This window comes from Microcaecilia unicolor, chromosome 3, assembly GCF_901765095.1.
Source record: "Microcaecilia unicolor chromosome 3, aMicUni1.1, whole genome shotgun sequence".
Lineage (NCBI taxonomy): Eukaryota > Metazoa > Chordata > Amphibia > Gymnophiona > Siphonopidae > Microcaecilia > Microcaecilia unicolor.
Window position 1 is genome coordinate 56164562 of NC_044033.1, and position 17409 is coordinate 56181970.

The window sequence follows — 17409 nt, forward strand, 5'->3', positions numbered from 1 at the left end:
TCGCTCATGAAGATTTTTTTATTATTTTGTTTAATAAGAGCACAAAAAGTTGAACAAGATGGCCAAGTTTTGTTTCTCTCAACAAAATATTGCCAGAGATACAGTGTCTCAAAGTTGCCGAAATCTCGGAGTCATACCATAGAAGGCTGCAGTATGGGGGTCAAACAGATTACTATATCTCAGCAAGTATTGCATCGGCGAACATAAAACTTTACCAATGTTCATTGGGGACATGTATGAATGTTCACAGAAAATTTCATCAAAATCCGTGATGGTCGCGCAGGGACCACCAGACAACTTGACATGGAATGACCCTTTAGCTTTCTTTGAGTAGCTTACATTAAGCGTAGTTGTTTGTGGGTTAGCTCAGCTGCATGTTGGCAGCGTAGTCTTAACTTGCTTTTGGAAGATTGAGCTCATTGTATGCGCATGTTGTGAGCTGTCTTCTTTGCCTGTGGACCATGGATACATTTTTGCAGCAGGGCGCTGCTCCATCTCTGCTTGGGGCTCACATCTCTCTCTACTTGTGGATAATGACTTGTCCCTGGGTGTTATGTACTCCCTTTTTTAGCAGGGCTCTGTTTCTTCAAAGGAGGTGTTCCTCTATCTCTGTGTCTTGCACTTTGCTCTTTCTCTGGGCGTTGAGCGCGGTGTCTTCTCTGTATAGTGCACTCTGTCAAAGCACTTCTTCTCTGCCTGTTGCATATGGCTGCATTGCTGCCTGTTAGATGTGGCTCCGTTTCTGCATGGTCGATACAGCTCCCTCTCTGACTGGTGAGCATTGCTCCATATTGGTATGTTAAGCACAGCTCTGTATCTGCATCTGGAGCAAACCTTCAACTATGTAAGTGCAGCATACTCCATCTCTGTGTATTGAGCACTTCTTCGTTTCATCATAGGGGGCGTTCCTCCATCTCTGTTGAGCACAGCTCCTGCGCTTTATGTTGGACACAACTTTGTCTCTGCATGTTCAGCGTGGCTTCGTCTTCCTATTGCATGTAGCTTCTTTTCTGCATGTTGGCTCCAGCTCCATCTCTGCCTTTGGAGCGCCTTCTAGGCAGGTTGGGCGCATCTCCGTCTCCGTGGTTCGCATGTTTGCATTTCTGCAGCAGGTCCATAGTGTCTGCCTTCTGATCTCTTGGAGATTCATGGGCTAGCAGGAGGGTTGCTACGCTGGTATTCCTCTGTGGTTCCCTCTTCAGTCTTGTGCCCTAGACACATCTCATTCTGCAGTTCTCAGCATGTCACTGTGCACTATTCCCTCTCATCCTTGGATTCGGAGGGGTCCATTGTCAGCTCTGGATCTTGACTCCTCTTTGTGCTTCACTGTGGAGCCTTACCCTCTTTCTGCTTGGGTGCTGTGTTCCTATGGGTCAGCACTTTCCCTTCTATGGCTCCAGAATGGCTTCTTCTCTTCTATATGGAGTGGAGAGTGGCCTAGTGGTTAGGGTGGTGGACTTTGGTCCTGGGGAACTGAGGAACTGAGGTCGATTCCCACTTCAGGCACAGGCAGCTCCTTGTGACTCTGGGCAAGTCACTTAACCCTCCATTGCCCCATGTAAGCCACATTGAGCCTGCCATGAGTGGGAAAGCGCGGGGTACAAATGTAACAACAACAATATATGTGAGACACTTTGGTGTCCATGGTGTAGCTCCTGTGCTCATCTTCTTGGCTTTACATTTGGCTTTACCTGTTCTTGGGGAATCTGTGTCTCTGCTTCTTTTCTGCAGCACCCTCTCCTTAGCAGTCACTGGGATCTGGTTTGGGCATTGCTGTGGACTCCTTTGAGTATGTTCTGCACTCTGTTGCCTTTCTTTGTGCTCCCTATTCCTCTTGGTTCCTGGATGCTACAGCTTCAGTGCACCAGAACCAGTTTACTTTGTCATCTTCTTGAACGGTGTACTTTCTCTCCCCTCGGTGGATCACCTTCAGGTCCCAGCTGGCAGGGGAGAGCGGCTTCATATTTTTTTATAGGTGTATCTGTCAATGTGCAGACAATGAGGCATATTTTCAAAGCACTTAGCCTTCCAAAGTTCCATAGGCACATTGCCTCACTGTGTCTTCTGTTCTTTTAGTTCTGCATTTTTCTTAGGTTGTACAATGTTCTGCTCTTTTCCAGATCAGACCTGATGAGGTCTCGTGTTTTGGGCACTTAACCCCTTATATAATTCCTCAGTCTCTCTCTTGAGACAAATGTTTAGTCTGGCCTTTGGTTTACGTTTCTATTCTGTCTTGGTCTGGCTTGCCCATAAGTTCAGTTGTGGTCATCTTGCTTCCCCCTCTGAGTTACAGGGTCATTGCTTGGCTATTCAACATACTGAACATTCCAGGCTGCACGAAACCCTTGAGAGGCAAATTACTTTAGACTATTTTATCTGTCTCCTTCCGCTGGTGGTTGGACGTAACTCATTGGTAGAATTAAAGGAAAGAAAATTATCAGGTAAGACACAATTTTCCCATTTATATGGAACTAAAAATGGTCTATTTCCCTTTTAAAGTGATATTTAATAAGGACAAAAATTGATCTTTTCTATGAATCTGACTTGAAGTAAAAGTTAACACACTTTTTTTTTTTTTTTTGCAGTGAAGGTGACCTTGTAAGTTTGCATCTGCTGCAGTTGGCATTCTGTGACAGAAAGTGTTCAGCATCAGGACAAATCCTTTATGAGGTAAAGTATTTATCTGTAAGAAGCAGCTGTTCTTATATGTGCCAGTATAAAACTTGAAAATATTATTTTAGTTAGAGATTGAAAAGTTTGTTAAATGTGGGGTTTCTCATTATGATTTGCACCACTGTAGTTAATCAACTGTTAATCAACTGTTTCCAACAAAAGTGAGAGAAAATTATCTTCAAAATGTAGTGAACTATAGAACAGAATTACTATACAGTGCAAGTTTGCATTAAGATTTATTAACTACCTTCGTGAAGAGATTCATCCAAAAAAATGAAAGCTAGTCTGGATAAAGCGTTGTTCATTGTTTTTATAATACCTAATGCCTTTAATATTTTAAGTAGTAAATCCATTGCCAAGGTTTAAAACAATGGTAACGGTAAATAATGGCTGATAAAGACCAGTATGGCCTGTCTAGTCTACTCTTTGAGTCTAAGTCTTTACCTCAAATTTCTACTAGCACAGATGACGCTGTAGAAGATAGCATCTCCAGTTTTTGTGCCAATCATGACACAGACTTGGACACTCCTGCTGGAAGTGCAGGTGTTGGTGCCAAGGTCTGTATTGGATTTTATTTGCTGTAGTCCTTCATGAGCTGAGTTGATATACATTCACTCACCTTTGATTTTATACTTTCACTCCTCGTAAATATTGAATATTAAACTAGCTCTAAAATTTTGGTCATAGGGGAGCACTCATGAGCACCGAACATGATGGCTGCTTAGACCAATTTCTCTCCCAATTTTCTTTTCTAGTATCAAAATACCATCAGATCTAATCATTCAAATATAGTTTTACACAACTGTGTGCTCTTCTTTGACAATGGTATCTTTAAAATTTAAAGAAAAAAAATCAGACCCTGCCTTATCTTCAGCAGAAGATATTAAATGTTTAAAACATGAACTACCATCCCCTGCAAAAATTTGCAGCACAATACAGAAAAAATATCTATTCATACATTACTGCAGGAGCTCCTCCAGGAAAAAAGCACTAATCCTAGAAATTTTCTCAGTGGCCTAAAGAGACATGTTTGTGGTGAAACAGCAGCTTTCATTGCTGACCAGTCACACTGACTCCCACGAAGAGGGAATGAAACCTCACAATTAACAGTTAATCGTGAGGTTTCATTCCCTCTTCGTGGGAGTCAGTTGTTAGGAATGGTCCGAATGATGAAATCTGTACAAGATTTTAGAACGTGAGCTAGATCAAAACAGATCCAGAGACACTCATTTTTGCATAGTTTACTCATGAGTCAATTCTGCACAAATTTTTTAAAATTCTGCAAAATTCTGCACTGTTTGTAGCGTTTTTGCACAGATTCCTGAGGCCCAGAATTTTCTCCTGTTTCCCTCTTCAAGTTCCTCCCTCCCTAATGGCAGACTCTCCTTTGTCTGCTCCTGTCTCACTCTGCCCAATGACACATCCGCATTTCTCTTCCTTCCCATTCATTGTACTCCTGGAGCTCTCTCTCCCTGTCCCCTGCAGAGATCACATGGTAGATAGGAGGAGAAAGTGAACTGCTGCACATTGGGTCACTTCCTCCTCCTCTGCCAGCTTAGACTTAATTGCTTGTATGAACCATGGGACCACCGCAGTTCATGTAAACAATCTGGTCTAAGCTGACAGAGGAGGAGGAAGTGGCTTATGTTTATTAAAACTTGATATACCACCTTTACATTACAATAGGTCAAATCAGTTTACAACTAAGTGGTAAATATAAAATCAAAGAAAAGAAACTCCATATGATAAGAGAGAAAACATTCACTCAAGTATAATAAATTACAAAAACGGTTAAAATCAAAACTGTAGTTGCAGATCTGTCAGATACTGGTTGCGTTAAGTCAGTGGATGCTAAACGAAAAGGCCAGTTGAAACAAATTAGTTTTTAAGTTGTTTTTTAAATTTAGTAAGAGAGAGTTCTGCCTTAATGACTCCTGGCAGATTATTCCAAAGAGTAGGAGCCAGAAAATAGAATGCAGATTTCCAGGTTGACTCGTAAACGGGATTGTTTGAGGGAAGGAAGCACCAGACGATTGGCATCAAGTGATCAGGATGGAGTATAAGAAGTGGTTAAAGAAGAAATGTATTCAGGACTACCTGAATGTAAAGTCTTAAAAATATGTTGTAGAATTTTAAACTGGACGCGGTATGACACAGGTAACCAGTGCAATTCAGGATATAACGGTGTAATAGGATTGAAACATTTTGCTTTGAACAATAGACAAAATGCGGAATTTTGAAGATTCTGAAGTCTTTGTAATTGAAATTGTGGAAGGCCTGCATATAATCTAATTGAGAAATGACAAAAGCGTGAAGTAATGTGTGTAATTTATTTTTATTTATTTGTAGCATTTATAACCCGCTCTTTCCCGCTCCATGGCAGGCTCAGTGCGGCTTACAATAAATGGGAACAAAGTGTGACAGAGATGACATTGGTTCAGTGCGGCTTACAGTAAAAGGGAATAAGGTGTATCAGAGATAAAAGATATAGATACATCATTTTACAGAGATACAAATTGTGTGGGGAATGAGAAGACGAAGGGATATGGGGGCAGGATGAGGTGTGGTTAATGCTAGTGGTTTGGTTTAGAGTCCAGATAATTTCGAATTGACCTTCCATATCATCAAGCTGATCAATCCATAGACTGGTGGGTTGTGTCCATCTACCAGCAGGTGGAGATAGAGAGCAAACTTTTGCCTCCCTATATGTGGTCATGTGCTGCCGGAAACTCCCCAGTATGTTCTCTATCTCAGCAGGTGGTGGTCACACACAGCAGCAGCTCTGGCTAGGCCTCCAAGCCTAATCCTTAGGTTTTGTTGAGGCCTGGGGTTGAGGGCTCTTTTGAGCAAGTGCAAACCTGGTGGTGCCAGGTCCCTCCTTTTCTCCCCCCTCCCGCTGGCTCCGTTTAAAAAAAAAAAAAAAAAAAAAAATATTTTTAAACGTCTTTAAAGGCGTTTAATTCGACGTTTCTTTAAACGTTCATTGCAGCTACTCACTGGGACACCAGTTCGTTACAGCTCGGAGCGGCAAGCAGGTAATTTTACCTTTTTATAGCGGGCAGGGGGTTCCCCGATTCTTCTCCTCGTGGCAATGGCGTCGGAGGGCGAGGGCGCAAAGGGTCGCTCCCCGGATCGCTGGAGCGCTTCTAGAGGGGATGCGGGGGTTTTACAACCTGATTCGCCCTTGATGGGTGATAGTTTAGTGACCGATGAATGTCCCGGTCGTTCCTCCGGCGTGGCGGTTTTTTCCCGCCATAAACGCCCATCCCCCGCTCCTCGCCTCCGCCATCTTGGCCGGCCACGCGGCTCGGACGGCTTCTTCGGGGCCGCCCTTGAGGTTGGAGACATTAATGCCATGAACGCCCTTAATTTGGGCGACGGCACAAAAGCGGCTAAAGTTAAGCGCCGTTCTTCCCGCGCGGCTCCTTCACGGAGTTTCGCGCCGGACGCCATTTTGGATGCGCAGCATGTCTCTCCCCCGCTATTGCGAGCGCCGGTTGAGAGTGCGTCTAGGGCTGTTGCCCAGGCTGCGGAAGTGCACAGTCTGCTCCCCCGAGTTTGTTTTGCTGCTGCATCAGGCTTTCCTCATGCAAAACGCTGCCCCTGCTCCCTCTTCTGATAAAGAGGTTGAGGTTCCCAGAGGTAAATGCCCTCGGGTTGATTTCCAGGCCTTGGAGGACTTTTGTCTCCTCCGATGTAGATGAGGGCAGCGTGTCTGAGGTCTCCCAACGATCCTTTGCGGATTCCTTGGAGGAGATAGATCCCCGCTCGGATGGAGCGGATGACCCCTCTGCAGCGCGGCTTTTTAGCCCAGAGGATTTGCCCAACCTGTTGTTACAGGCCATGGACACTTTGAAGATTTCCTCTCCGGAGGACGTCTCTCCCTCAGCCCCTGTTGGCTCTGCCATTATGCTGGGGACGAAGCGCCCGCCTAGAACCTTCCACGTGCATGATGCCATGCACACCTTAATTGCGGCTCAATGGGATGTCCCGGAAACGAGCCTTAAAGTGGCTAGGGCTATGTCCCGCCTCTATCCTTTGGCTGTGAGTGAACGTGAGGCCTATCTGTGGCCTACCGTGGATTCTTTATTCACTGCGGTGACTAAGAAAACGGCGTTGCCGGTGGAAGGTGGCACGGCCCTAAAGGACGCCCAAGACAGAAGATTGGAGGCGGCCTTAAGGTCGTCCTTTGAGGCAGCTGCTTTAAGTTTGCAGGCCTCAGTTTGCGGCTCCTATGTGGCCAGGGCGTGCCGGACTATGGTGCAGCGGGCTTCCCCCTCGGATCATTCCTTGAGGGCTGATTGGCCGGCCCTGGAATCGGGCTTAGCCTATTTGGCAGACTTGCTGTATGATGTCTGGAGAGCCTCAGCTAAAGGCATGGCTCAGACAGTCTCTGCGCGGCGGTGGCTTTGGCTGAAACATTGGTCTGCTGACCACGCCTCTAAATCCCGCCTGGCTAGATTGCCTTTTAAAGGCAAGCTGCTCTTTGGGGTCGAGCTGGACAAAATCGTGACCGATCTCGGCACGTCTAAGGGCAAGAAATTACCAGAGGTCAGGGCTCGGGTTAGTACTCGTCCCGATACCTCCATACCGCCCGGGCAAGTCGGGTTCCTCTGCCCCCTTCAAGAGGAATTTCTCCCCCAAGCAGCATTCCTTTCGCAGAGACCGCGGTCCCGGAGGTGCTCCCTCCGGTCCTCCCCCAGGGTCTCGTACCCAATGACGGGGCCTTGGTCCACGCCCCAGTGCAGATTGGAGGACGGCTGTCCTCGTTTCTGGGTGAGTGGACCACTATAACTTCAGACGCGTGGGTGCTGGAAGTCATCAGAGACGGCTACAAGCTAGAGTTCTGCCAACCCTTAAGAGACGGGTTTGTACTCTCTCCCTGCAAGTCTCCGGTCAAGCTGTGGTAGTGCAGCAGACCTTGGACAACCTGATCCGCCTGGGTGCGGTCGTTCCGGTGCCAAAAAATCAGATTGGCAAGGGACGTTACTCCATTTACTTTGTGGTTCCAAAGAAAGGAGGTTCTGTCCGGCCTATCCTCGACCTCAAAGGGGTCAATCGGGCCTGGAAAGTGAGGCACTTTCGCATGGAGACTCTCCGCTCTGTTATAGCGGCAGTGAAGGCAGGAGAGTTCTTGGCTTCCTTGGACATCAAGGAAGCGTACCTGCATATTCCCATCTGGCCTCCTCTCCAACGCTTTCTGCGTTTTACAGTCCTGAGACGACACTTCCAGTTCAGAGCCCTCCCTTTCGGGTTGGCTACTGCTCCGCGGACCTTTTCCAAAGTAATGGGGGTCATAGCGGCCTTCCTGCTAAAGGAAGGAGTACAAGTCCATCCTTATCTGGACGACTGGTTGATCCGAGCCCCCTCTTATGCAGAGTGCGGCAAAGCTATGGACCGGGTAGTTGCTCTTTTGAGCTCCCTGGGATGGATCATCAACTGGAAGAAGAGCCAGCTGCGCCCGACTCAGTCCCTGGTGTATCTGGGAGTTCGATTTGACACCCAAGTGGGCAGAGTGTTCCTGCCAGACAATCGGATTGTCAAGCTTCAGGCTCAGGTGGACTAGTTCCTAGTAGCCTCTCCTATTCGGGCTTGGGACTACGTGCAGCTGTTGGGCTCTATGACGGCCACGATGGAAGTAGTGCCCTGGGCCAGGGCTCATATGAGACCGCTACAGCTATCTCTGCTGCTGCGCTGGACTCCGATGTCAGAGGATTATGCTGTGCGCCTTCCCGTGGACCCAGCAGTGCGCAAGGCGCTGAGCTGGTGGACGCAGACAGACAAGTTGTCTGCAGGATTGCCTCTGGTGACCCCGGAGTGGATTGCCGTCACGACAGACGCCTCTTTGATGGGCTGGGGAGCCCACTGCTTGGGAAGGACAGCGCAGGGGCTCTAGTCTCCTGCAGAGGCAAGTGGTCTATCAACCTCCTGGAACTCAGAGCCATTCGCTTGGTGTTATTGGAGTTCATCCCGGTACTCGTGTTGAAGCCTGTACGGGTCCTGTCGGACAATGCCACGGCTGTGGCCTATATCAACCGCCAGGGAGGTACCAGGGCGCCCCTCTAGCCAAGGAGGCTATGAGTCTTTGCCAGTGGGCGGAAGCGAACCTGGAGCAGCTTTCAGCGGCCCACATTGCCGGAGTCATGAATGTCAAGGCGGACTTTCTCAGTCGCCATACCTTGGAGCCCGGAGAGTGGCAACTATCTGCTCAGGCGTTCTTGGACATCACGAAGCGCTGGGGCCAGCCGAGCCTAGATCTGATGGCGTCATCGGCCAATGGCCAAGTGCCGCGCTTTTTCAGCAGAGGACGGGACCCTCGATCCCTGGGAGTAGATGCTCTTCTCCAACAGTGGCCGACACAAGAGCTCCTCTATGTGTTCCCGCCCTGGCCCATGTTGGGCAGGGTGCTAGACCGGGTGGCAAAGCATCCTGGCAGGGTAATCCTGGTGGGTCCGGATTGGCCCAGACGTCCCTGGTATGCGGACTTGTTCAGGCTCTCAGTCGACGATCCTCTGCGGCTGTCAGTGGAGCAGGGCCTGTTACATCAGGGTCCCGTGGTGATGGAGGATCCCTCTCCCTTTGGCCTTACGGCCTGGCTATTGAGCGGCAGCGTCTGAGGAAGAAGGGCTTCTCAGACAAGGTCATCGCCACTATGCTGAGAGCGAGGAAGCGCTCTACTTCTACTGCTTACGCCAGGGTTTGGCGTATCTTTACAGCATGGTGTGAAGCAGGCTCACTTTCTCCCTTCACTGCTCCAATTTCTTCAGTGTTGGCGTTCCTGCAAGAAGGTCTGGAGAAAGGCCTGTCGCTCAGTTCCCTTAAAGTCCAGGTAGCGGCTCTGGCTTGCTTCAGGGGCCGCCTGAAGGGTGCTTCCCTGGCTTCGCAGCCAGATGTGGTGCGCTTTCTCAAGGGAGTTAATCACCTGCGCCCTCCTCTGCACTCAGTGGTGCCTGCGTGGAATCTCAACCTGGTGCTAAGAGCATTGCAGAAGCCGCCTTTGGAACCCTTGTCGAGGGCATCTCTGAAAGACCTGACGTTGAAAGCAGTCTTTTTGGTGGCTATCACTTCAGACAGAAGAGTTTCCGAGCTCCAGGCGCTCTCATGTCGAGAGCCTTTTCTGCAGTGCACTGAGGCAGGAGTGACTATTCGCACAGTGCCTTCCTTCCTGCCCAAGATTGGTTCTCGCTTCCATGTGAATCAGCAGCTCTGTCTCCCTTCCTTTCGTAGGGAGGACTACCCAGAGGAGTACTCCGCTCTTGAATATCTGGATGTGAGACGAGTCATCATCAGATACTTGGAAGTGACCAATGATTTCCGGAAATCGGATCATCTGTTTGTCCTGTTTGCAGGTCCTCGTAAGGGTCTGCAGGCTGCTAAGCCTACAGTGGCAAGATGGGTCCAGGAAGCCATTGCAGCGGCTTATGTGGCCGCGGGGAAGGTGCCGCCTATCCAGCTGAAGGCTCACTCCACGAGAGCTCAGGCGGCCTCGATGGCAGAGGCCGGATCCGTCTCCTTGGAAGAGATATGCAAGGCGGCAACGTGGGCTTCGGCTCATACATTCTCCAAGCATTACCGTTTGACTGTGGCTGCACGGGCGGAGGCCCGGTTTGGAGCTTCAGTGTTGAGGTCAGGGATTTCTATGTCCCGCCCTGGGTGAGTACTGCTTCGGTACATCCCACCAGTCTATGGATTGATCAGCTTGATGATATGGAAGGTAAAATTATGTATAATCATACCTGATAATTTTCTTTCCATTAATCATAGCTGATCAATCCATAGCCCCTCCCAGATATCTGTACTGTTTATATTCTGGTTGAATTTTAGGTTCAAGTTTAGCCTTCAGTTACTTCAGGAGGACTTCATGTTCAAGTTCTTCTTTCACTTGGATTCTTCAAGAGTTGAGACGAGTTTGTGTTACAGTGAGCTGCTGCATTCCTCTCCCCTCCGTTTTACGGGGCTGGATTGAGACATAAATTCTGCCGGCACTCCCTCCCGCTTCGTGCGGCTGTAGGGCAGCTTTGTACCCCTCCCGCTTCGGCGGTGTTAGGGTCAGTCAGCTCCTCCCGCGGTTGCGGTTGCAGGATAAGCCAGATCCCCCCGCATCGGCGGGTGTGGTGTCCCTCCCCCGCTCCGCGGGGATGAGCTGGACGGATTCCCCTCCCCCACTTGTGTGGGGATGAGCTGGGTTAATTCCCCTCCCCCGTTTCGGCGGTGGTGAGCTGGGCAGAGTGTCCCTTCGTGGGTGTAATTCTCTAAGTGCTGAGTCCTGCGGATGGAGCTTTGATATCGACATACTGAGGAGTTTCCGGCAGCACATGACCACATATAGGGAGGCAAAAGTTTGCTCTCTATCTCCACCTGCTGGTAGATGGACACAACCCACCAGTCTATGGATTGATCAGCTATGATTAATGGAAAGAAAATTATCAGGTATGATTATACATAATTTTACCTTAGACGATGCAACCAGAAGATCCCAGACTCAACAGTTTTGATTTGGTGTCCGAAAAAATTAAAAGGTATTGATTGAGTGCTGATTGAACCTGTGATCCAACATGCAGTTGTTTTGGTAGGGTTGAGTACAACTTTGTGAGGTTAGCCAATTGAATGAGGCAGTAAGTGCCTTTTGTAGAGGTTTGAAATCAATAGAATATGGAGATGTGGGATATTTTAGAAGGATGTTGTCTGCATAAATAAAAAGCATAAATAAAAAATGTATATTTTGATTTTGGATAAAGTTGCAAGTGAACTGAGAAGTATGTTAAAAAGTAAGGTAGAAAGGACCAATCCCTAGGGAGCTCCACAAGGTTACTCATGATTAGAAGATGTGTCATTATCAGTGGATACTGAAAAAAACTCTCCTTGTAAGAAAAGACTTAAACCACGCAAGGGTAGTGTTTATTAAGCCTATTGAATGAAGATGTGCCAAAAGCAGAGAATGATCCACAAGGTCAAATGCAACTGATAAATCTAAAGAAATAAGGAGAGCAGTATTTCCCTTTTCTTGAATACTGTGTAATTCACTAAGTAATGCAGTCACTGCTGTTTCTGTACTATGTGTGGCTCTGAAACCTGTCTGTCGTAGATGCAGAATATTGGTTTGATTGATACGTGCAACCAGTTGATTAAATACCACTTTTTCTGTGACCTTTGAGAGGATACATAAATTGGAAATTGGTCAATAATTAGAAGGGTCTAAAGGATGAGACTTAGGATTTTTCAAGATGGGCATGATAACAGCTTTCTTCCAAGATTGAGGCACAGCACCATTTATTAAACTTAAGGCTACTAAATGTAGATCTAGGGGTGACAGTCCATGCTGCGGAATCTTTAATCAACTAGATGGAACAGAGTCTAATGAAGCAGTAAGATGGATATCGCTGATAGTTTTTTCTAAAACTGTGAGGGATGGAACATTGATATCGCTCCAATATGCAGAACAACCAGTAGAATCAAAAGTCTCGGTAATGGTGTGCGAATAGAGAGCCATACTGGGTGTTAGCGATAGTTGAAAACTGAAATGTTTTGATTGAAAATAATTAGCCAAGGCAGTAGGCGAAGGAAAATTATAACCAACATTCGATTTATCATAATGAGTGAGATCGGAAACAATTTTATAGAACTTCCTAGCTGTATTAGAGGAGTTACTAATTATCTTGGTAAAATGATTATTTTTAGCACGTTTAAGCTCCATACAAATGGAGCTATAGGTTCCAAAACGATTGTTTCAAGTCACAATTTCTGTAATTTTTTCTCCATAAGCATTCTGCTCTGCGTAATTGTCGCTTCAATATTAGTAAGCTATGATGAAACCAGGGAGATTTTCTAAGGTGGCAGTGATTTCTTACCGTATCACCACCAGTAATTTTCTGTGATCTGAAAATGGGCTTTACATTTGATTCCCAGCATACAGCTGCCTCTTCTAATGTTACATCAAGAAAATTATCTGGAAAGAGAGAAAATAATGGTTGAGTGGTACCAGGATCTCCGTATTCAAACTTCCTCCTCCTCCTGCCATGTGATCTCTGGGTGGGGAGGGGAAGACAGCCCCAGTGCAGGCACTGTTCACAGAATTTGGCGGGGGAATTTTGCACAAATTCTGTGCTGCACAGTTCACCCAGGAGTAATACTTGGATTGCCTGAGGGAACTTTTTCCTGGAAAAAATTGCTGCCACACATTCTTCAGTCACAACTACTTCACTCTGTTGAAATAGGCAGAGCACTATCACACAGGGACTCTGCTGCCAAACTTCCGAGGTCTGTAGTTGAGCCCTCCATTACCAGCATACGTTAGTGATTTTTCAAGGTTCCATCTGATGTGAAGGAGCATCTCTTTTATTTGTTGCTGATCTAAACAAGCATACATTAGTGAGAGACGAGCAGTTTCTCAACAATGAGATCCTTCCTTAAAAATATTGAAGCTAAAAATTCTGGTGAGAATGAAAATCACTGTTAACATTACCACTGAATCATTTAAACAACCATCTGCACTCCACTCTTACCCGGAACAGGAATATTCAGAAATGGAAGAGCAATGATTCTCAAATCGTTTCTCCAGTCTTTAGAGTTGCCAGATCTTCATTTATAATTCATCCTGTTGGATCCGGCAGCACTTGGTAACACTGCTTGAAATGTTTTCTTTTTAAATTTAATGTTTTATAGCTATTGATACTCAAAATATTTACAGTTTATAACTATTATGCTTATTTGAAATACCTTCTCTCCATTGTAAATGTATTATGTTATCAAATATTTATTCAATCAAAATGTAAATAAATGGATTAAAATCTTTATCATAATAAATTTATAAGGAAAATCATTAAGTTTGCTCTTACACATAACTTACAACTTATTGCAGTCATAATCTGCACCAGTACTGCTTTTCATGGTATTTAGGTTTTATCCTGATTACCTAACAAAGAGAATTTGGGATCAGCCCTTGTCACAGTGCTTGTGAAGGCCCACACACCGAATTTAACATTAATGTTCACTGTGTTTTTAACATTAGCATTAAATCTAAGCTATGAATTCGAGACCATTCCTCTAGCTTCGCTAATGTTATCCACACCATCAGGGTGTGTACCCTATTGTAGATTCTGTTATCATCCAGAAAGAAGCAAACCTTACTGGACAGCCCATCAGCAATACCGCTTACAAAAACGTTAAAAAGAACCGACCCAATAACTGAATCTTGTGGCACCCCACTGGTAACATCATTTTCCTCAGAATGAGCTCCATTTACTACTACCCTCTTGTCGCCTTCCACTCAACCAGTTCCTAACCCAGTCAGTCACTTAAAGACCCATACCAAGGGCACTCAGTTTATTTATTAGTCGTTTATGTGGAACTGTGTCAAAGGCTTTGCTAAAACCTAAATATACCACATCTAACGCTCTTTCTCGATCAAATTCTCTGGTCACCCAGTCAAAGAAATTAATCAGAGTTGTCTGATAAGACCTGCCTCTAGTGAAACCGTGTTGCCTTAGGTCCTGTAATCCATTGGAATAAAAAAAAAAACTTTGTTTTAAAAGCGTTTCCTTTAATTTACTTACCACAGAAGTCAGACTTACCAGCCTGTAGTTCCCAGCCTCTTCCTTATTTGGGCTTTTGTGGAGAGACCACATCTGCTCTTCTCCAGTCCTCTGGGACCACTCCCAACTCTAGAGAAGCATTGAAAATTTAAGTCAGCAGAGCCGCTGGAACTTCCCTAAGTTCCGTCAGTATCCTCTGATATATGCCACCTGGCCCCATCGCTTTGTCCCCCTTTAGTTTAGCCAGCTCCTCATGAGCACAGCACTCTAAAAATCATTCAGGGACTACCACCTCTCTATTCCTATTTGTGTTTGTCTTCTGCGGTCTTGCTCCTGGCCTTTCGACTGAACACAGAACAGAAATATTTGTTAAACTGTTCCGTCTGATCTTTATCAACTTCTACATGTTCTTCCCTTCACCTTTGAGTCTCCCAATACCACTTTTGCACATCCTCCTATTACTAACATTTCTAAACAATGTCTTATCCCCCCATTTTACCATATTGGCTATTTTATTTTTCTTCCATTTGCAACTTTGCTTTCTGACTACTCTACCAGCTTTTCTTAGCTTGTTCAGATATTGTTGCCTGTCTTTTCTCTTTCTGCGATCTCTTATAGTTTATAAAGGCTAACCTCTTTTTCCTTACCTTTACAGCTGCTACTTTTTTTTTTTTGTTACAGTAGCCTCCTTTCATCTTAATTTTATTTACTTTCCCTACAAGAAAGGTTTCTTGCTCCTTTCAGTTTTGCCCACTGCTTTCCTCCTACTTCCAGATGTTCCCATCGAGACAGCAATTCCTTGAGGTAATTCTCCATCTGCATAAAGTTAGTTTTTTTGAAGTCTAGAACCATCACTTTTGATTGAACCCTCTCCACACCTATCTTACTATTAAATCACACTATGTGGTGATCGTTGGATGCCAGATGATCACCTACTATAACATCAGAAACACTCCCCCCATTAGTAAAACATAAGTCCAGTATGACCCCGTTCTGCATTGGGTTCCATACCAAGTAATGGAATAGTTCCCCCCCCCCCCTGTAAAGAATCCAGGATCTCCTTGCTTCTAAAAGACCCTGCAATATGGATACCCCAGTCAACATCTGCCATATTAAAATCACCTGTTAGTAGTAGTACTTTCCCTTTCACAGCTATATTTTGAATGTCTTTAATTAAATCTCTGGTCACTTCTATCTGTGAAGGAGGCCTGTAAATCACACCAGTGTATACATTTGCCATTCCTTCTTTCCAGATTGACACCCTCTTCCTAGGTCCTGCAGTTTTGTGGCTTCTTTAATATTATCTCTGACCTTTAATGCCACTCCCTCTCCCTGCCTTTCCCTGAACAGATTATATCCCAGTATAACTATATCCCTGTTAGGCTGTCTGTGAACCATGTCTCTCTGATGGCCACTAAATCCAAATCAGCCTCTTCCATCACAGCCTCAAGATCTAAAACCTTATTTCCCATACTTCTAGCAAATTTGTATATACTGATTTCCAGATGTTGCCCCTTTTTCCCATTTGTGTAGAGGGAAATAGAAAGAGAATGGGACTTGATATACTGCCTTTCTGTGGTTTTTCAACTACATTACTATTACTACTATTTAGCATTTCTATAGCACTACAAGGCATACGCAGCGCTGCACAAACATAGAAGAAAGACAGTCCCTGCTCAAAGAGCTTACAATCTAATAGACAAAAAATAAATAAAGTAAGCAAATCAAATCAATTAATGTGAACGGGAAGGAAGAGAGGAGGGTAGGTGGAGGCGAGTGATTACAAGTGGTTACGAGTCAAAAGCAATGTTAAAGAGGTGGGCTTTCAGTCTAGATTTAAAGGTGGCCAAGGATGGGGCAAGACGTTCAAAGTGGTTTACATAGAAGTATATACAAGAACTTATTTTTATTTTTTGTACCTGGGGCAATGGAGGGTTAAGTGATTTGCCCAGACTTACAAAAGTCACAACGGAGCTGCAGTAGGAATTGAACCCAGTTCCCCATGATCAAAGTCCGCTGCACTAACCACTAGGCTACTCCTTCACTTACCTGAAGGCTTATACTTACCTGGGGACTTTGATCACCCTACCCCTTTGGAGCTGGAGGGATGGAAACTCTGCTAGATTATGCCAAAAAGGGGTAAAGGAAAAGCAGCTTTAAATTGGCTGCACTTTCTCAACAACCTGCTATTGGGCCTATGAATAAACATCTAAGTCAAAGAGCTCCAGCAAGTGGCAGAAGATGTGGGAACTTCAAGCTCAACATTGGGTATGGCTTCACCCCCTGGCTCGACTTCTATTCTTGCCTCACCTAAAGTAATAACTCCCATTAAACCTTTAGGAGTAGTTATTATTTCCTCCGTGGTTGTTGAATCTCAAGAAATAAATGTACCGTTACCTAGGATTTTGACCCCTCCTAATTTTGAGGTTTCTGTTCCTGTTGATAATAGTTCTGTTTTCTTGATTGATATATGGAAGGTTGTGACAGACTGAAACTCCTTCATAGTACTTTGATAACCCAGACTTGTGGATTTTCTTAAGAGATAACTAAATTTGAGGAATTGGAATCTAGGTTAGTTAAAATTGAATCTCATATGGAGCTGTAGAATTACATAATACATAATCGCAGGCAACGACTTTCTGGAATTCAGGATAGTTTAATTTTACATAATAAACTAGAAACTGTCTAGAAGCAGAAATTTGTTTCTTAAATGTTCTAGTCTAAAGATTACTCTTGCCTGTTATGCTTCTGTAATAATATTTGAAAGATATGCTAGCTCTTTCTTCTCTATAGAGCTTGTGTTATTTTAAATGTTATATTCCTAAAAATAGTGTTTCTCAATCAGAAGTGGGAGATGAAATAGATCAGTTCTCCTCTCCTGATATTCTTAATCTAACTGAATTTTTAGAGACCAGTATCTACACGGGCAACTTTAGTAAGTTGTAGTCAGAAGATAAAATCCTGATCTTGAAAATCTATAAAAAAAAAAAAAAGCACTTGTCTTAAAGTCAGTGGATTCAGATTTTTCCTGATGTCTCCAGAGCAGTGCAGATGAGGCGGCAATTCTTTTTCCAGTTGAAGCCCCAAATCTTACCTATTGGTGGTTGATTTTTTTTTTGTTGTTTTTGTTTCCTCTGAGTGCCTAGTGGAGTATCACTGAGTACAGTATATTTTTTTGATTCTGTGCAGCTTCAGAAAGTTCTTC

The 17409-nt window shown here is 45.0% G+C and overlaps 1 protein-coding gene across 1 annotated transcript in view; it reads left to right on the forward strand.

Annotated features, from left to right (window-relative positions):
• AHCTF1 (AT-hook containing transcription factor 1) overlaps window positions 1–17409 on the forward strand; it is a 553711-nt gene that overhangs the window by 135390 nt on the left and 400912 nt on the right. The window contains 1 exon segment of the mRNA XM_030195951.1: window positions 2586–2670. Coding sequence (XP_030051811.1) covers window positions 2586–2670 — 85 coding nt within the window.